Raw genomic sequence first — 20,561 nt, 5'->3', positions numbered from 1 at the left:
GAAAACCCAGTGGTCGTAGAGGAGAGCTAAACGTTGCGTCTCTTAAATGTGGGGATGATGGTGCACATTTTCAGACAGTCTTTACTGGAAAGCATTCATTGTGTTGCACTCTTGTTTACATGAAAAGTGACAGAAAAAGTTGTGTAACAAATGAAAAATGTTCAAACCCTGGCTCCTTTCTCACCTCCACACAGCTGGCCAATCATGGCATGAGAGTTTTGGAAAGTTATAGAAATGGTCAAACCAAGGCTATTTAAAAGAGGTTGGGACACAGTGTGAGCCCATGGGAGCTATGGGGCAGACACGTGCAATGTATCTGGAGTCGCAATGAATAAAGGTGCTCCTCAGGTGTGCTCTTTTTAGCTTTCATGGATTTGCTTGACCTGACAGAACTTTTTGGGTACGTTTAAATTGATGGCGACTGATATACAAGAACATTTTTATATAGAAAGCATTTATTTTTCATAGGTTATTATACAATTACTGAAAAGTAATTGCAAAATCATAATTCTTATATCTTTCTAAATATATTTCGGACTGTGGAAGCCTCAGTGAAAGAAACATCCCCATGTTCTATGATAGTGTGCCAGCTATTGAGATGTTCAAAAAGTGCAGACCAGAATTTTCTGCGTATGTGTTGTACCCCAGTGATATAATGCAATATGACGTGCCTTTTCCTCTTTTTAACCTCCTAGGGTCAAACAAAGAACCTCTCAACTGTTATATCGGAGAGGTTAGGGTTTCTGAAGATATTCAACCCCATAACAAGCAGTTCTGATGGCCCCCTAAGGCATTAAATAATAGGCAGTTAGCATAGCTTAGCGTGAAGACTGAAAACTGGGAAAAAGCTAGCCTGGCTCGGGGATATCAGCACCAGCACCTCTAAAGCTGGTTAATTTGCATGTGTATCTTCTTTCATCTGTATAAAAACCAATGTGTTTAAAGCACAAGTTGTGGTTTCGATGATTTACAGGGTGGCAAGCAGTGAAAACTTGAAGTCGCCACAGCTCCTGGCCAAGAAGTAGTCCCGCACACAGCGCCGCTAAACCACAACTTGTCATTTTTTTTTACACTTTAGAGGTGCTGGTAAGTGGATTTTTTGCAATTTTGGACAAACCTGGCTAGCTGTCTCCCCTTGTGTCCAGTCATAATGTTAAGCTAAGGTAACTATCTCCTGGTTATATCTTCCTATTTAACAGATCAACATGAGAGCAGTGGTGTAGTGGAGGGTATATGCGGGTAGGCTATATGGATTATACCCACCTATTTTCCTGGCCATTTACAGTATACCCACCAATCAGCCAAAACGCCTTTGGACTATATGGTACAGTGTGCCCACTTCCATCTTGGTGACCTACCTATCTACCCAGTAGTACACCCACCTTATCAGCTACCACTACACCACTGGGTAGGTTACTGAGGAGAAAGTGGATATAGGCTACTCAAATGGCTTTTTGCCTTATAGATGAGTATACTGTTAACGGCCAGAGGTGGTGGGTATACTCCCTATACCTGCATGTGCTCTCCACTGCATGAGAGATGTATTGATCTTCTCAGCCAACTCTCAGCAAGAGAACTTTTTTTTCTAAAAATGTAGAAACTATTGTTTTAAGGTAACTATGTCAAAGTAGTTAAAAGTAGTTTTTTTTTGTCATTTAGAAACAGTTGAATAATCATCATTGGAGCATGTGCAGCAGTGGGGAGCTCACTCATTTAAAGCCCTGCAAGTCAGAGGGAGACTTTTGAAATCGGCTTTTGCTTGTAATAGGCTGTAATTTGCTACAGCAAATTGCCTTTGAAGTATTTGCCTCTCATGGTAGCCTTTGACCACTGGGTGTCATCCAAGCAATAAAAATGCCAGAGGAACATAAGGCACTCCATGCTGCATGACTCACAGCTGGGCGAGTGTGAAGACCTTGGCCTCGGTTGTGTAATGAGTTAGAAGTGAAATACTCTAGAGCTGGACTTGATAATGTAAATTAAACAGGAAAATCAAACATTTAAAACAGGACTCAAAAAGAGGTCAAACTCAGTGCGGCCTGTATTGAAAATACATTTTTCTAAACTGTGCACCGGTAGATGTAACGCGCAAAATGAAGGCTCGATTTAAAGGTTGGGGTTTGTGCTGTAGGAGCGTGATAGTCTCTGTGGAGCCATAAGACACAGATACATACACACACCTCCCCTCGGTGAAATGTATGGAAGCACTGCGGCACACTGCGTGTATTCTGCAGGCTGCATGGCTGCCTGGCTCAGCGTTCAAAGGGAGAGCGGAAGATAGGAGGAGGGGAATGACTACACCAAGAGAGTAGGAGGAGGAGGGAGGGAGGGAGGGAGGACAATTTCCTTTCTGTAACACACGCTACAAGATCACACCGGGAAAACGGAGAGAGGAAAGAAAATTATAGGCGAGAGAGAGAGAGAGGAGGGAAGGAAACACCGCAGCCCCTCCGTCCGTTTGCTTGTTGTTTTTTTAAAGGGGGGCCAGAAATCGTGTTTTGTTTTAACGCAGACTTGCGGACTAACATGGGGGGAAGAGAGAGCTCCTGACGCGGATTGACTTTCAGTGAACCTCTGCTCTGTGGCTAATAGACAGGGAGGAAAAAAGGCGACAGGGAAGACATGTTGAGGGGCTTTTCGTCTTGAGGTTGCGGTAGGATGTTGATGTTGTGCTCTTAAAACAAGACAGACGGCTCCTCGCAGAGAGAACAAAACGAGGGCAAATGGGAATTGGGCGGTAGGTTATGCTCAGGAGCCATTGTTGTGATCGGTGTTTATTTAATTGGTTTGTTATGATCTGAAATAACGTAGGCCTCTTAGGCAGCCCCGCAGTAAATAAATACACGGTCAGCAAACAGGGGCTACATAGCTGGAAATTAACCCGACAAACCTGCGTGTGTTTCAGGGGACATTTTGGTGAATTGAGCTGCTGTGTTTTGTAAGGTAAAGGGAGCGTTTATGAGCTATTTGTTTTTTCAACAACCGCGGTGGTTAGGTTACATTTCTTAAGCCAGGGAGCCAAAACATTTCCAGATACATCAACTCTTCAGGGGGGCTCATACAAAGGCCCAGTACCAAACACAGTGAAGGCTTCTTTGCAGCTTTGAAAGGGGGGAATCGTCCACAGGCTGGCTTTAAGCACAAAGGTGCACAGGAGCTGGTAGTCTATTTCCACCCCAGTTTAGCTCAAGACAGGGAACAAAAGAAGATTTTTAAATGTTAATGTCGACCGACGTTGCATCCATCATGCTGCCTGTGTCCCGGGGTCTCATGGACCGGGATAGAGAGCTGGACACCATGGCCGGGGTGCATCCCAACGCCGGCGGCGCTCCTGCGGCTGTCCGGGGCATGAAGCGCGGAGACCCGGAGCCCGACGGACAGACAGCGGCCACTCTGGTGGACTCCACCGGGGCTGAGTGCAAGCGTCCCCGGATCGACGGCTCAGGAGGGATCGGCGAGGTTGGGCAGGTGAGGGGGGGTCTCTTTTGTCCAAATACAGTAGGCACGACCTCTCATGGTGCAAGGATCTCCTGGTGATTTGGTGCATGGTGGCATTATTTAAGTACATTTACCTTATACATAGTTATTCTGTTCTGTTCACATGTCGAAGTCACAGTCGCAGATACAGTAGTTGCCATTACAGCTGCAACAGAAGAGCCTCCAATGGCCCACCGTAGACTCTGCTCAGTCCATTACCAGCACTGCAGGACATACCACCACATTTCACAGCTGTAAATGACTCTACATGCTGTTAATTCAGTTTCACAAGGGGGTTGCAGTAGTAAGCATGTAACCCATGGTGCTCACTGTTTGGCTACGAAATAGCATTGCATCTGCTACATTTCAGCCAAGGCATTTCACTTAGGTTTAAGAGGGGGTTGTAATAGTGCAGTTTGTTTTAATCAGTCCATTTTGGGTTGTTACATTGCTGCTTAGACATCCAGATGCTTCCAAAGTCTCCAAAGAGCATCTCCAGATTTATGTATATCAGTAAAGCCCAGACAGCATCTCAACTGAGGGTGGGTAATGTAAACAAACTTGACCTTTATTATGCAGGAAAAACCCTCTGCCATGTGGCATAATTGTGTAGACAACATTTGGTTTAGAATGGAGATTGATGTCAGTGTTTGCCTGTGTGATCTTTGAGGAAGCAGGGGCGCACAGCAGGGGGTATTTGAGGTAAACAAAGGCCTCCAGTTTTATTAGGGGGCAATCAGCCCAAACCTAATCAATCTAATTACCTTGATTCTCAGTCCCCTGTTTTTATCAACACCATTGCTGCAGTGTTTGGCTTCTCATTCTGTGCTTGAATCAGCAAATGTGAAAGACTCTCTTAACCTGTCGTCTTCCAGTGTCAGTGAAATCAATTTGCAGTTTTCCCCTCTCCTCAGTGACCCAGAAATGTTCAAATATTTCTTAATAGAGCTTCGCAGGAGGGCAGGAGGATGCTCTGGACGTCATTATGGTATATTATGTAGGGTGAAGCACTCCATTGGAAAACAGAAACCCATTTCTCCGCCACTGAAAGCGGCAGTAATGGAGGTGAAGTGGCCTGTTTGCTCCTGTTTGGAAAACTAAATGGCTGGCTTTACATCGTCATGCCGGCCGTGAGTGCTGACAGACAGGCTTAGGAACGTAATGCACTTAAAAACAGATGTGAGTGGAAGAGTGTGCGTGTTTGTATGTGTGTGTGTGTGTGGGAGGGGACGTGCAGATCAATAGCTTCAGCCCCTAAAATGTATCGAACGTGAGCTGCCTGGACAGTCCGGAAACGAGAGTGGGAGAGATGCCCCCTCCCCTCCCTCGCTCCCTCTCTCTCCCAGTTGGTGCAGGAACAGATTTGCCCTATCACTGGCAGTAAAGAGGCTTTGTTTCCAGCTAATGGGATCACATCTCATACTGGAGGGGGCATTATAACCACACTGATCCTGAGATCCTTATCTAAGGCAGAAGGGTTTATGCAACACACATGCACAGAGGCACACACATACATCAGTATGATCAAGATGATTATTTCTTATAATCAACAAATTAAACTTATTTTCAAGCAAAAATGCCCCGCAGAATGCTGTTTCCAGCTTCTCAGATACAAAGATTTCCTGTTTTCTGTTTTATTTTATGGAAAAGTGAATAAGTATTTCAGTTCTTGGCTGATGATCGGACAAAATAAGACATTTGACAACATCACTTGGGGCCTAAGAAAATAGTGATAGGCATTTTTCTCTGTTTACTGGTGTTTTAGCGATGGTAGATATCACCTTGGACTTTGAGAAACTGTGATGGACATCGCATAGCCTAAATCCTCCCAATCAATTTGTCAAGATGATGTAATGAAAATACCTAAAAAAAAACACCTTACATTTCTGTTTTACGCCTCCAAAAACAATACTGACTGTCAGTTTGTGAGCTCAGCCTTCAGGGTTTAAAATATACCAGTGTACAGTAAAAACACTGACGTATTTTTATTCCCCTAACGTGCTGACACCATCAATATTCCAGAAACAAATTGGGCTGAGTGACGTTCAATTTTCCTACTTTTTAAATCGGGGCACTTGGCTTTCAGAGCAACTTCTATAAAAATGCACACTAGCACTTCTGTGAAGCTAATCTTCAGAAGGGTAAAGGATGGAAAATGTTACAGCAAGCAGTATCCTGGCTCTCATAAAGCACTGTGTCTCCCTTCCTCCATCTTTTCCATCCTTTACGTCTTTTTAAAAACCATTTATAACCTGCATCGCGGCAGGAGTTGAACTCTGACCTGTAACTGAAGCCAACACGATGGGGCGTGGTTGTGATAAAGAGCAATCCATTTGTACCACTGCAGCTCAATAATGGGATTTTTCCCATTTGGCCATTGAAACTGCTGTTTTTCTCATTAGGGCATGATGTCATCACAGTGCGGGGGTGGAAATGCACTGTCGAATCAAATCTGCAAAGTTTAAGCAGAGCAGCAATGCATATATAAATCAGTGCAGCATGCAGTACATGACTGAATGCTCAGCTAACACAGGCGAATAAAGCTCACTGAGTGCATCCATACAACAGTGTGAGTTCAAAGGTTCATGGCTGCTCATAGAAATTAGCTTCTGACCTCCTGCTGCTGACACTGCGCTTATCCAATAGTATGGATATTAAATGAATATGAAGTTATCTGCTGCACAGACCACCTGCCAGAGAGTCCCCATTGAAAAATAGTGGCACATTTTCAGCCTATTTTGCATTCCTCTGCTGCACTGGGGAAGTCCTGCATTTTTCCGGATGACAGGGGATTCATAACAACACCCTGCATCTCCAGCCCAAGTCAGATTTTGGGAAATGTTGAGAGGAGGTTGTCGGCTTCAATATCCATCCGGCATGCTGCTGAGTGGCTCATGTTTTGTTGTCACTCTGCGTAGGAACCAGGGCTCTCTCTAACCTAATAAGGTCTTGCCCGGGGTGACAGCGCCGAGGACAAATGACTTGATTCGGACATTAATGTAGGTGGATCACCCCTCTGTACTTTCATCTCAGCTTCGCCACTGAAATAGAAAGAAAACGTCAGCAAGAAAAATGAACTCTTGCTGCGAGTTGAGAATATTTATTTAGTTTTTTGGCCCCTGTTTTTCTGTGATAAATTGCCAGCAGAGGTCTGTTGACTGAATTATGTTTGAGAGAGGAGCCTGCAGGTTTTGGTGCTCTGCTCTCGGGCAGATTTGATGTCCTTAAACTGTAGTTATACTCACGTATCCATTGCAGACAAGTGATTTGTTACTCCCACAGTATTTATGGTGTTGATTTGGATGCTGTTATTTGCAGAGGGATCTGGGGGTATATTTCCAGATAAAAAAAATTCAAAATTTGAAAATTGATTTCATACTGTATTTCATCATTTATCATAAGCAAGTGCAGCTATACGGTATAAATACAAATACCGGTATGCAATGAATGAAAGCTACTACTTTCTACATAAAGTACACATGGAGCACAGCATAGATAATTGACACTTTACTCAGACTTCACCTTGGTTATCTGAACTGCAGTACGTACCAGCGTAATACTAGAGCCCGTACTAATAATAATGGCAATTTTAGGGCTGTTCCCAACTCAAGAGTTATGCCAGTTGAATCAGATTTGGCTGTTAAATACCAATATTTGACTATTATTTTTTTCCCCCCATATAGTGTTTGAGAGTTTGAATAGGGTTCGAGACGTTCAGTGTGACAGTGACAAGCTAACTACACTAACAAAGGATTGGAAATGTGCAAGAACATTTTTTAAAAGATAAACAAAACAAAAGTCAGAGACTGTGTCATATTAAGTTGCTGTGAGCTGTATTTTCACCACTTCTAAGCAGAAGGCAGAACATAACATTATCTGACTTGGAGCCCGGTGAGGCAAGGCCTCTCCTAATTGGGGCAGCTGCCTCTGTGTCCGCAGCTGCCTGTACTGAAGAGCTGTGTGAAAATGAGAAGTGCTCACTCCGCAGTTAAATCTGGGGACTGAAGTATCCGCAGAAGTACACTGCACACTGACTGCCAAAAAAACAAACAACAAAAACAAAAAAAATGACTTTGACTTGAAGGAATCTGAGGCGACTGAGTTCTCTCGACTGATGATTGGAATCTCTAACTTTCAGGTGGCAGCCCTAGCAAGTTTATTTATGATTATGATTACATTTACAAATAATTGTTTGAGACAGCGGTGTGTGTTTTTCCCTATTGTAGAATAGCAAATTTTATATCAATATACTGTGAGGGACATTTTTTAGCACATTTGGATGTGTTCCCTCCCCAATATGTATGCTGGCGAACACTAATTATATATATATTTTTTTTAAATACTGAATTACAGGACATTTTAAGAACTAAAATAATGAATTGATAAAAATCAGATAATCAATATCCAACCATATTGATAATGGACTGATTGTTCAAATAATTTTAGATTTTTCCAGTCTCTCCAATGTGAAGATTTGATGCTTTTTCAACAAAAGTAATTTGAACACATTTGAGATTTGGCTGTTCATCAGACAAAAAAAGGTTGCAATTGTGGTGGACATTTTCACCATTTTGTGATGTTAGTTGGCTCAAGTCAGTCACAAATCCCCATACTCAAAAAAAAATAAAAAAATAAAAAATCATAAATTAATTTTTTAAGTTGCCTTTATTGTTTCACTCGTTCTAGTATTATGATGTACTCCAGTTCTGCCTATGGTTTGTCCAAGTGGTGTTGCTGTACCCCAGTAAAAAACTGCTTACAGGCATAATCAATGTCTTTATCACGTTACATTGGTCAGATAGCTCACATGCAGTCTGAGTAGAGTGTCAATCATTCATGTTGCACTACGGGTGTAATTTATGTACACAGCAGTAGCTAGTATTTATTGCATATTTGTATAGTATACTGTATAGTTGCACTTGCATATAAAACATTATATAGTAGGAGATGAGTTTTCAGATTTGCCCCCCCCCCCCTCATTTCTAAAGAAAAAGAAAATACTCTCTAGACTCAGAATTATTATTCATAGCAGCCATAGACATAACGCACATAGAAGTGCTTCAGATGATATTATGTTAATTATTACATGGTTTGACCAGGTGTTAGCAGTGCCCCCTGTGCTCATCAAATTTAATGAATCCCTGCTAAAATGTTAAAAATGAACAGCAGCCAAACGTGTCTTCTATAAAATGGGCATCAACACAGTCCCAAAAGTCCAGTATCAGGCTCTAGTTTCAGTGGAATGATGTTGCAATGAAATAATCATGGAGCATAATCATGATGGGCAATTATGTTGTGCAGTAAATAATTACATGAGAATACTAATCTCCTCCAATCAGATGTGAAATAAATTGGGGGATAAAAATAACAGTTTTATCTTGAGATGCAGATCCGAGCAGTGGACACCGGTTTGATTATGTTGCATGTGATTCGCTGGCAGATACCGCTGCTATATGATTATTATTACGCCAGAAGTGTTCGAGCCGGCTTCCAAAATCCACTTTGCCTGCAGCCAACATCCCCCTGAAAAAGCGTGTGTAGGTTTACTGTGGAAAGTCGGAGGGATGTGAAGTACATTGAGGGAAAATAAACTTCAGATCATCTGGCTGACTGTTTGGAGGCTTAGCACATAAGTGCTCTGTGGATGAAATGGATTCACATCCTCCTGAGTGTATGGAGTGCCCTGCTTTGCAGTTAGGTAGGATGACTCTCAGAGCGGTGAAATGTAGTTCCTCTTCCACCTCCTCCTCAGAAGAGCAGCGGTCCCAAGGCACGATAGGAATAGACACGAGTCTTGTGACTAAATTAGACATCACACACTCAAAACAATCACACAGACACCTACCACCACCTGTAGTTTTTTGGAGAGGAGTAGCAGGGTTCATGTGTAAAAGGGATTACTGTCACCTTGTGCTAAGATGCTGTGAAGGAGAAAGTTTGAGGTAACAGAGCCTCTCGTCCGTCGCTTCATTTCGGATTTTATTATTACAGGGTCGGCCCTGTTCCCTGCCCCCTCCTGAGCTCGCCTTTCCTCCCCCTCCTCCCCTCTTCGCCATCTGTTGACTTCAAGTCATTTTGTTACTTTCTCCTGATTGCTCACCCGGTCTTCCCCTGCAGTCTCCTCTCTTGTTTTAGCCTCCCCACCCCCCAAAAACCACCGCCACTGCCGCTCCCAGTCGAGAATCAACTACTTCATTTTTCATCGCCAACAACAAAAAACAAAAAACAGGCCTATTAACTATCGTACAAAATCTTCTTGCTTCTCATGTGCTGTGCTAGCGACTGTGGTGTGGAGAGTGAGACTGATACACACTCGACTTGCTTCCATGCAGCCCTCCCTCTCTCATTCCTCCCAGTTCCTTAAGGAAATTAAGCACATGACTCCGCTCATGTATGAGTCATTGTCTTTGCTCCCTCCATCTCTTTTCGTTTTTTTTCCCTCTTTGCTGTCTATTTCCCGTTGTATTTCCAGCTCTGGTTCCTCCCTCAGCCTCTCATAATATGAATTCCAGATGTCCCCAGATGTGTTCCCCATCACTTTGACGCAGCGTACCGCCCCACGAGGCTCTATTTGCCTCCTTTTTTTGGTGGGGGATTTTGTTTTGATCCTCCTCTGCTCAATACCTCCAGTGCGTTGTGTTTAGAGTTTGGCCTCGCTGTGAAATAAGGTTTATACTTTATTCATGTTATTCAAGCCTCTAAGAGGTGATTCATTATTTAGAGCTTCTGCCTCCCAAAGCCAGTTCACTAAGTACATTTTTGGCTCTGAGATAGACTCACACAAACTGCATTTTTCGATCGAAGACAAAGACTTCTCTCCCCCTCTCCCCTCTCCCCGACCAATCCTCTTGCATTTGGAAACATTGTGCTTAGTTTTAGCGAAAAGGCCCCACAGGGTCCAAAGTTAGATGGCTACAGTATTAATCAGGCGAACTGAAGCTGTAAAGCGCGCAGAGCAAAGTGTTCCCCCTGGGGACAGAGCAGATGAGGGACATTGGTTCCAGATGAAAGGAAGATCATGGGGGGAGGAGGACAGAAAGAGTGAGAGAGGAGGGAGGAGCTGAGTTGTTTTCTAATCTAGTGATATGAAGCCAGAGACAGGCAAATCTGTTTTCCCCCTTCAAAGCGTGTTGTAATTGCTGTGTAAAGCTGCCTTTTTAATGGTGTACATTAGCATAAAAGCTGGAACACAGTGTTACGAGTACAAATAAAGTGAGTTACAAACTATTTTCGGGAATGGGGGACATGATTTCTGTTTAATATTTGGCTGCAAACAAAATGAGTTTTTTCTTAATGCGTCTTGTTAAACTGTAATTACTCACCAGATGTCTGATGTATCCGTCTTTTCTATACACAGCCAGAGCGTTTGAGAGGAATGTGTCGGAGATTGCATCAGGGCTCATGATGCCATTTCACACCGACGGGGCTTCATGCTCGCTGACACCCCTGACCTATTTATGATTTAAGAGCCGTGGTGAGAGCTCATTCTCTCTGCCCGTCTTTCATCTACTGCTCGCATGATCTCACTCGCCCCCGTTATCACGTCTTTACAAGCAGACAAAAGATCCGCTGGGTGGAAAACTCTGGAGGAGATAGCAGGAGTGTGTCACCGGGCGAGTTAATTTGATTAGGAGTCAGTAACACCATGGAACTGTAGAGTCAAAAGCAAAGTGTGAAAGAAGTGTGAAAGAATAAATAATAAAAAAAACTACATCAAGTGTCTTTTGGCTTTGCAAAATTACTGACCATGTGTCCAAAAATCTGCTCTCTTCTCTTTCAGAACAACGACCCTTTGACCCTTGGTTACCATGGCTACCCATCTCATAGCCAGGTAAGGATATGATTTCATCTCAAACATTCTCAAACTCCATGTTTGGTAATATCCCACCATCTTATCTTCTGATATTTCTTTCGTATTCATGAAGCATTAACATGGTTCAGTGAAGCTCTGTAAACCACAAGGTGGGGGTGTAGATTATAATTTATCCGTCGTGTAGAAGAAGACATGCCTCCACACCCTTCACTCTTCCAGTCCTGCCCTCCCACTACTTTTCTTTCTATTCTCAACAATCGGCAATATTATTAATCATCTTTGAGCTTTTAAATCCAACTTATTTTTCTGTTTGCGCCATTAAACATGCAGATATTCTTGTTTTTCCCCCCTGAAAAGAACACTAATACACACCCATGTAAAAGGAACCAACTGTATTGTGTGCATGTGTGTGTGTGTGTGTGCAAGGATACAATCTGTTTACTGGTGTTTGTATTAGCCTGCTGATTGTGCTATTAGACTGTTCAGTTTGTGTGGTTAATCCTTAGATCATCCTCTGTTCATCCACTCATCCTCTCATGCTCTGCCCATAATCCCCTCATCCCTCGCTCTCCGTGATGCCCATCAACCTCTGGCTGCTTATCTGCGCTTTATCTGTCTTAAGGCCTCACTTGTATGCTCTTATTTGCTTCAGTATGAGAGATTTTTTTTTCCTGGCAGTGTGTTGTACTGTTTAGTGGATATTGCGGAAGCCTGGAAGCCAATTAGCCAGTTTTTATGTCACTGTAAGATGATACAGCTTTTAACCATTTCCTCGCTAATGACGATGTTCGAAGAATCGTCCTAAAGGCTAAAGTGTTACCTTGTGCGAGCGATCTCTTATTGGGTTGTAAAGGAGTCAGTCAACGGCTACTTGAGGGATTTGGAAGTGTGAACTGGCCTCTGACCAGGAGAAGAAAAAAAAGCCAGAGAAGGAAGAAAAACAATGTCGGGCAGCAGAGGCTCCCACAACACTGAGGTGCTAAACTGTCAACAGCAGTGTGAGAATGATGTGATCAAAGGCTTTTGAAAGAAAGAGCCTGGAGAGCAGCAGAAGCCTGATGTGTGAGGAGAGGGACAAGCCCTGTTCAGACACAAGATATGAGACTTCCCTCACTTTTTCCTATCTGATAAACTATACTTCTGGGGACTGTTTATACATAGGTGATTATTTAGTAATGGTTGTATTCAAACATGACAGGGCAAGAAAAAGAGCCAAGGCTCGTGTGATATTTGTCACCTGGAGAGTGAGAGGTTGGGGTGAGTTGCTTAAATAAAATGATTTAAAGGACGACAAGCATCGTCTGCATCAGCGATATATGTCAAACTTGTTTTTCTCTGTGTGTGTTAAAATTAAGACTGGATTTTAAGGAGGCGGAATAAGGTACATGTTTACTTGCTGTATTTAAACCTCACATCAAACCCCGTTTATGGCCAACTTTTAGTATTTATATTTTATTATTTACATTCTGCAATTTTCTCTCTAGTAGTTATAGTAGTTTTCATTGTTACTGGCAGAGTCTGCCTTTGCCGTGCAAGATTTAAATTGCCTACCCACGCACAAGGGATTCAACGATGGCTGCATCTGTTGGATGTTGTACTGAAGACAAATACTGTGCATGAGTTATTATCATGTTGAAGGACATTGTTGACTGTCTTTTTTTCTTTTTTTTTTTTAAATAGTGTAACATGATGAATTCTCTTATACCGAGGTTCGTTTGATTTTTCAGCACATCGTTCCTCTGTTGCGTTTCTGATAGAGTGGCTGCTCGAGGCATGTTTTCCCATCTCCAGTGGTCGATTCACATCTCATTAGATGTGTCTAAGAAAGATATCTGGCTCTTTAGTTGCTAGATGCTCCACTGCACTATGTTCACCAGCTAGCTGCTAACCATGTGTGTGGTTTGGTGCGGGGCAGGTAGTGTGTAGTAGTTTTTTAAAGCTTTATTACTGAAATCAGCTGTCTAAGGCTGCTGGAAATGAGGTTTATAGGAGCAGTGAGAGTGAACCAGTAGAGTAAAGTTGTGGGCTGTAAAGCCAAAACAATGAGCTGAAAGATGCTAAAACGCTCCATATAGGTGAGAGGAATAGACCCTGCTTTACAGGCTTTTCCATTAGCACCTTTGGCCCCGCTGGGTCGCACGTCGCACCCAAGATTGACCATCTCCGGAGTCGGGCCAAAGTGGGCTCAACTGCCTCCACGCGGGCTAGGGTCCTGAAAGGGTCTGATTCTCAAGTCCCGCTCCCAAACTGGAACCGCGACATGCAATACCACACTCCCTCTGCCACCCAGTTAGTTCCACAACCCAACCCGACCCACGGACACAGATCTGCAGCACCAACCCAAAACCACAAATCCTGTAATAACCATGCGCTGTTCAAATAATTTGGCAGCACGTTTAAAGTGATAATTTTGGACTATTTCTTATATGTGAAACTAAAACATTATATGTTAAAGCAAAGGTAAATCAAAAAATAAAATTAAAATTAAATTTTTTTGTTATCTTCATAATATTGAGCATCACATCTCTGTAATTAATGTGCCTGTTAGTAACGCGACTGATTGAAGTGGTTTTCATATTCCTGCTGGCGCATGACACAGAGCTGACACATAGAGTAGGCAGTCTTAGGAGTAAAACATTAAATTGAATTATTATTTTATCTTGATACATTTATTATCCAACACCTGCAATCCAAGTTGTATGTTCTTCTTTTCACCCAGAACCAAACCCAGAAATAAAATTAAGACAAAATCCGACCTGAAAACCACGTATTTTGCGGGATACCTGCTTAGTACTTGCAGGTTTCCCGACCCGAGACAGGACTCTGGTTTTGACATTATTTAGGGACGATTCAACCTCAACATTCATTTTACAGCTCAGTGACATGTTCAAATAGCCCCCGCTGCGGTAAGCAGTAGATGCCAAGCAAAACTGTAAGATGATAAGTAGCTGCCGACCAACACGCGTCACACAGAGCAATAGTAAACAGCGCTGAAGGGGACGCTGCTTTTAAACCTCATCAACTCATGACAAGCGCGTCATCAGTTGAAGACACACAAGCGGGTAGCCCTGTTGTATGGAGATAATAATTCCTGCCATGCTGGGCTGACGCATCGAGTCAAGCCATACCAACACATGTGTATTGAAAAGGGCTAATAGTTACCCACTGTTACTTTGTAAGTGAATAATACTGATTTAGGCAGCTGTAAGGATTCTAACTTTAATGTGATTTGTGTTGGAGGTGTTATGAAAACATTTTTTGGGTTTGGCGTATTCAGAATGTAAACGGACTCTAACAGAAAAGTGGCTCGGGCGCTCTTCAAACATGAGACAAACATGTAAATCAGCACATTTATGTAACAAGGTGCATCTCTGAAAGGGGTTAGAGAGAGAGAGAGAGAGAGAGAGAGAGAGAGACTTGGCTTCCTCTCCCAGTGGTGCCAGCAGCCCCAGTTAACTCACCTACATGGAGAAAGAGAACAGAAGAAGAAGAAGAGAAGGAGAGAGAGAGAGGGGGAGAGAGAGAGAGAGAGAGAGGAGGGAGGGAGAGAGAGAGAGAGAGAGAGAGAGAGAGAGAGAGAGAGGAGGGAGGGACTGCGACATGAGAGGGAAGCAGAGGGGAGGGGAAAGTTTGCAGGTGTGACAGGGGCAGAAGAGTAGGAGGGGGGAGGTGTCAGGCTATCTGGGTGAGAGTGGAGGAGGAGGAGAGGAGGAGTAGGAGGACTGGAGAGGAGACAGAAGAGATGAGCAGGCAAGGGCACAGCAGCAAAACAGAAGGCTGGGGGTAGAGGGAAAGCAAGGAGCGAGTGGGAGAGGGAAAGAAAAGAGTGAGTGGGAGACAGAGACAGAGAGAGAGACAGAGAGAGAGAGGGAGAGAGAGGGGAAAGGAAAAGAAAGAAAGCAAGTAAGCAAGCGAGGGAGAGTGACAGGGACAGAGGCCAGCAGAGGAGGAGGAGGAGGAGGAGGAGGGGAGGGTGGGGGGGGGGGTTGGCATGGCAGACAGAGCAAGCGGGGGCAGAGAGAGGGAGATTTTGAATCTGTGAGACAGACAAGAGAGACTGAGCTGGTGAGGTGACACAGGCTCGGAGAGGGAGAGGAAAGCGAGGCAGCGTGAGAAGAGGAAAGGAGAGAGAGAGGAGAGGAGAGAGGAGCGACGACAGTTTGAGTTGTTGCACAGAATACGATGATGGGACTGTACTATCCTTCCGTGTTGTCGGTGAGTGTTTATCTCGATATCTTTCTCATATCCTCCTCTGCGTCTGCTGTATCTCTGTGCCGAAGCTCAGGCTCCACTGTACGTGGAACGGCATCAGAGCAGGCAGCACTGTCATTGAGCATGAAATGTTAATTAACTGCTAACAGATGAGGACTCTTCTTGACCCCCTTTACTAGAGTGGTCCAGTCAGGGCATTTCAGACTCTCGTTAGGACTCGGCGCCCAGTCGCTATGAGGGATATAAACACTGAGAACTGGCGTAGTAGGCGTAGATGACAGCGAGATACAGGCTTGGAGATTGTATCGCTACAATTATGATTCGCCACGGTGAAATGCACAAGCTGCGATGTATTATTGTACACCGTTGTTGTGGCATCTGTTCTGCCCTGAGCTAGAAGCGCATGCAATCTGAACATCAAAAGCTGCCACTGCCAGAAAACTGCCATGTATTATGTATGCTCAGAAGATACATAGAGTGCAGCATGTTAGTATGTGCAGCTGGATGCTGTTTCTGCAGTAAACTCTTTAGACATTTCTGAGTGGAAACAGTGAAGGAATAGGGGGAGGAGAGGTACGTAAAAAAAGTCTTTCTTCTTTATTGCCTCTGCAGCTGTCTCTGTACATCGCTCAAGCCCTGTGAGCGAAAGGGACAGGTGTCCCCAGAACAGTTGTCTCTGTCCTTTTTTTTCCCTTCTCCTTACTCCCTCTTTCTTTCTCCTCCTCCCTTCTGCATCTCTTCTATTCAGCTAACAACACCTCCTCACTGTAATTTCTGTGTCACACATTTCACAAACACACAGAAGCTGAAGCACACAGTGGGCTGCAAAGTTGGTGCGTGAAGTGTCTCGTTCATATCATTACATTTCATTCGGTGTGAGTCAGGCTCTCTCTGTGTATGTGTGTGTTTCTTCTTCCTGTCTTTGCTCGCGCGTGTGCTTCTCTTTCAGCTGTACCTTGGATTCCTGCTCTCTTTACTGTTTGACCTCTTTTTCTCCCTCCTCTTGCTCTCCCTGGGGCCCTGGCAGCTGTTATCTCAATGTTTTCCTCTAAGAGCCCCTGGAAGAGGGGGATGGGTTGGGAAAAGAGTGAGAGAATGGGAGCGGGAGAATAGAAAATTGATTTTTAAGGTGATGGGACACCCCCGGGCAGTTGCCAGGGAAGCCCGTGGATGAGGGAGATGAAATTATGCAGAGACGGACAAATGAGAGTAGTTTAAAGAGATGAAGAGCAACAATATTAGGTCAACTGGAGAGAGCTAGTTGGCTCTGTGACGCAATTGCAGACTGTAGAGCTGACTATGCAGTTACGCGTGTGTGTGTGTGTTTGTGTGTGTGTGTGTGTTTATGTTTAGAAGCGTTCAGAGTTGTCTTGTGATGGTGGTAATTTATTAGCTCTTTTATAGCGTTGCTGCATGCTTATATTTTTTGGCCCCTTGCTGTAAGAGAGCTGGAGTAGCAGATCAGGTGCTAAAGACTGAAATATTTTCTCAAGCCCCACCTAAGCGTGTGCCCTAAGGCGAGGGAGAGACGCCTACCTGCTGCAAAACTACACACACACACTGCCACGCTTTCAAAAACTGTAAAGGGGTCATGAGGTTTCACCCCCACCCTCCGCCCTCCACCCAACCTCCTCCACCTCCCACCCTCCACAAATCTTGTTATTGATTCTTTGCAGGGTTGACAATGATGGTCGGTAAATGATCCCAATGAGCCGTGTTGCCGTGGCAACTTGCATGAGTCATTCATTTTGTACGGATTGTTAAATGGTTCGAGGAGTGAGGAAAATGTCGACGGGAGAGCCATGTGAGGTAAACACCTTTTGCACTATGCTTCTAAAAAAAAAAAAAAGAAAGAGAGAGAGAGAGATGGTTATGAAATTGCCCAAACCTGGAGTTGCTGTAGCGGTTATGCCTCTTTAGCAGCTATTTGCATCTCTAATGGCTCTAAAAGCACTCGCTGCGAGGCATCTGCGTTGATTTCAAAAGGACCTGCCTTTGAAATGGATAGGGGTTGCCCTCGCTGACTCTTTGGATGGTGCGGTTGACAGTGACAACACTGTCCTACGGCTGCCTTGTGTACATTTGTAAAACCACACTCGACAACCAGATGAGTGCTTTATTATTACAGAGCCCTACTTGAGCTCTAAACAAGACTAACTCGTTCCATGGCTGTACCAAATGCATTGAAAGAGGCGTGACCATTTTGGGTAAATACGCGTCCATCTGCAAGTCTATGTGTTCACCTGCACATTTGATTGTTCGGAGGAGGCGTGTGGCTTTTAACAAGGAATAAATGTGGACAAATAATGTCATCATCTTTTTGTTTTGGAGTGTTTACCTTTCATAAAATGCTGCAGTGGAGCCGAGCCGAGCATTGACACAGCTTGTGGAGGGATGACAGGGACAGGCATGTGTGTATCCCTGCTCACATGTATGTTAAAGGGGGTCTCCCAGAAATGGCGTGTGAGGAAGGGGAGTCGTACGTGAGACCCTACAAGGAAGAGGACGGGGGTGTGTTGGGAGGGTTTTGTTTGACAAGCAGACATGTTACCCTATAAGGAAATGGAGGAGCGTGTGGGAGGAGGAGCCCAGGCATTGCTGATATCTTGTTGCTATGAAGCAAATGGGCTTGATTGACATGCGTGGGGGCGGGACGTATGCAAGGGTCCCGTCTGGATTTTATGAAGCGTAAAGAAGCGAAGCGCACAGCAGAGAGAGTGGGAGGAAAGGGAGAACAGCAGCAAGAGAAGCGCAGAAGAAGAAGAAGAAGAAGAGCAAGAGGGGGAGGAGGAGGAGGAGGGGTTGACGTGGGATGGAATAATTTAACAAGAGGGTGTCTCCTGGCTCATCGGTATGCCACAGACACGCTGTTAAACGTTTCTCCAGCTGTTTGCAGCTCGGGTAGCATCAGCGCGGAGTCAGAAGCCAAGATCTGAGCTGAGCACAACTTCCTCAGTTAATATGATTATTGAGCCAAAATGTGAGCTGCTGCTAACAGCATGAATCACATTTTCCAGCGTCAACTTTGTTGAATTAGGCTATAGACTAATGGCTGGAGGCCCGAGAAAGTAAGATAGTGAAATGTCATTATTCATGTGAAATGACCCAGTGTTGCCCTAGTTAGCTTTTAGCCATGTTCCTCTCCTTTCTCCTCTTCTCCTCTTGTCCTCCTCCTCCTCGACTCCTCCTGTAGCGTAGTGAGACTGCTGCAGACGAGCACATTTTATAACATGCCTCCTCAGACACACTTGCTGCTGCTAACTGACCCGAAAGTAAGCCAGCTACAGCTACCGCTCTGAGTCACTGGCTTTGCCTGGCCAACGCATACACTTACACAACCCTTAATGCCTTAACGCCCCAACGCCAGGGGAGCGGAAGCACAAACAGACACACGCTGATATACACACGACATGCACACAAACAAAACGTACACAGACCTGAGTGCTGGCACAAATGCACAGCTTACAGTTTGCCTGTCTACAGGGCAGCACTTTTCTTCAAATTGACCAGGAATGCCCTCCCTCCTTGTCTTTGTGTTCCTCCTCTTATCCTGCTATCTATGTGCATTTATTCAGCAGATGCTTTTATCCTGATGTCAAGCACAAAGGCCACTCGCAGTCAGCAAAAGGCCCATAACTTGACGGTTTGAAAGAGCGGAGAAAAAAAAAAAAAGAAAGAAAACAAGCAGCACGCAGGCACACGCTATTTTTGCAGATAGCGGGCTGTTGACACAGTGTATCAGGTAGAGAGAGGGCTGTTGAGATGCGGCTAAAATGGATCTCCTCTGAAAAGGCCAATCGTCGAACACAAATACAAGGTTGTTTTTGGCTCGTATTCCCGCTTCTATTTTGGTCTGGCAGAAGGAACAGCAACAGCCGGGGTTGTCCATTCTCCCGCTAGGCTGTAGTCTGTTTCTGTGCATGAGCAACAACAATGAGGAGGATGTTATGATTGATAGGGAAATAATCTGATCAGCGATATGGACTGCGGGAATAATATATAGTGCCGCAGCCAAGATATCAAAACCTCACGTCCTAAGTGTGCAGTATTAAAAATTCAAGTCACTATCATTCTGTCTGAGTTGCATCACAACTTGTCAAGTCCAAGACTGACTCATCAGTAGATGAGTGAGTTGTGTCATGAGTCATCAATGTTGGGACTCGAGTACGACAACACTGGAGCCGTGATGAACATTCTAATGCAGAGTAGGAGGGTAGTTTTCCCAACAGATTTGACAAAAGGTAGTTTTTTTTAATAGCCTACTCTTTTTACTTCCTCTGTTTTGTAACCAACTGTATTCTCTGCAGCAACCGTTATGGCAGGGAGATCCCTGAGTAAAGTTTCCCAGAGTTTCCTCAAATGTTTTCCTTCCTCTATTTTTGGTTATTGTTCAAGTTCCAGACTTATTGTCCCATGAAAGGCAATTAATTTTGCAGCAAGTAGCACACATAATACACACGGCAGCTTCAGGTTTTAAACGGGACTAAGCTTCTGGAAGGCAGTACTTAAAAAGAAACACTTCACCCACAAAATGACCTTTTCTATATTAATTGATCACCGTGTGTTACCTTGAATTCATGCAGAAAACTGTTTTTCTCGCATGCCTCCATGGTGAATGGGAAATCCAAAAAAGGCAAAATTCTTGGTAAATTAAAGTAAACAGGGCCCATATTTAAGGTTATTAATTTTTCAGCACTTCCCAAACACACATTTACATTAAAACTTTAAGATTTAAAACATTTTAGTACAAACACTCATGCTGAAGGCATGCTGCTTGTAGGCGTTAAGTGTTTAATATTGTAAGGTTTTAGCTAAAATGCATGTGTTTGGGAAGTACTGAACATATTACTGGATAAATGAGACTTGGATTATACTGCACGACCAGACCTCCGTGTCAAATGGTCAAATAGCTTTACAAACCCCCTCCCCCCAAAAAAATTTTAGACAATAGTTTACCACCATTTCTGTAACTTTCCATAACCGATAATCTGTCATTCGCACCCTCTTCACGCCGTGACTGGCCAGCTTTGCAGAGGTGAGAAACTAAGATGGGTTTAAA

The 20,561-nt window shown here is 44.0% G+C and overlaps 1 protein-coding gene across 6 annotated transcripts in view; it reads left to right on the top strand.

The window, feature by feature from the left end:
* Nucleotides 1-2,337: 2,337 nt before the first annotated feature.
* The window catches only part of rbfox2 (RNA binding fox-1 homolog 2), a 41,709-nt gene continuing 23,485 nt past the window's right edge, over nt 2,338-20,561 (top strand). For 4 of the 6 annotated variants that reach the window (XR_007569923.1, XR_007569922.1, XM_050044178.1 and 1 more), the window contains exons 1-2: nt 2,338-3,468; nt 11,258-11,308. Coding sequence is in view for 4 of the 6 variants with exons in the window: in XM_050044178.1 (XP_049900135.1) it covers nt 3,217-3,468; nt 11,258-11,308 (303 nt within the window). In the remaining 2 variants the exon portion in view is untranslated. Of the gene's footprint in view, nt 3,469-11,257; nt 11,309-15,000; nt 15,506-20,561 lie in introns of those variants that run through there. The other 2 variants (XM_050044177.1, XM_050044180.1) reach the window with 2 other exon arrangements.

The sequence above is a fragment of the Epinephelus moara genome, chromosome 5, assembly GCF_006386435.1.
Source record: "Epinephelus moara isolate mb chromosome 5, YSFRI_EMoa_1.0, whole genome shotgun sequence".
Taxonomy (NCBI): Eukaryota; Metazoa; Chordata; class Actinopteri; order Perciformes; family Serranidae; genus Epinephelus; species Epinephelus moara.
This window is presented reverse-complemented; position numbering and strand designations above follow the sequence as displayed.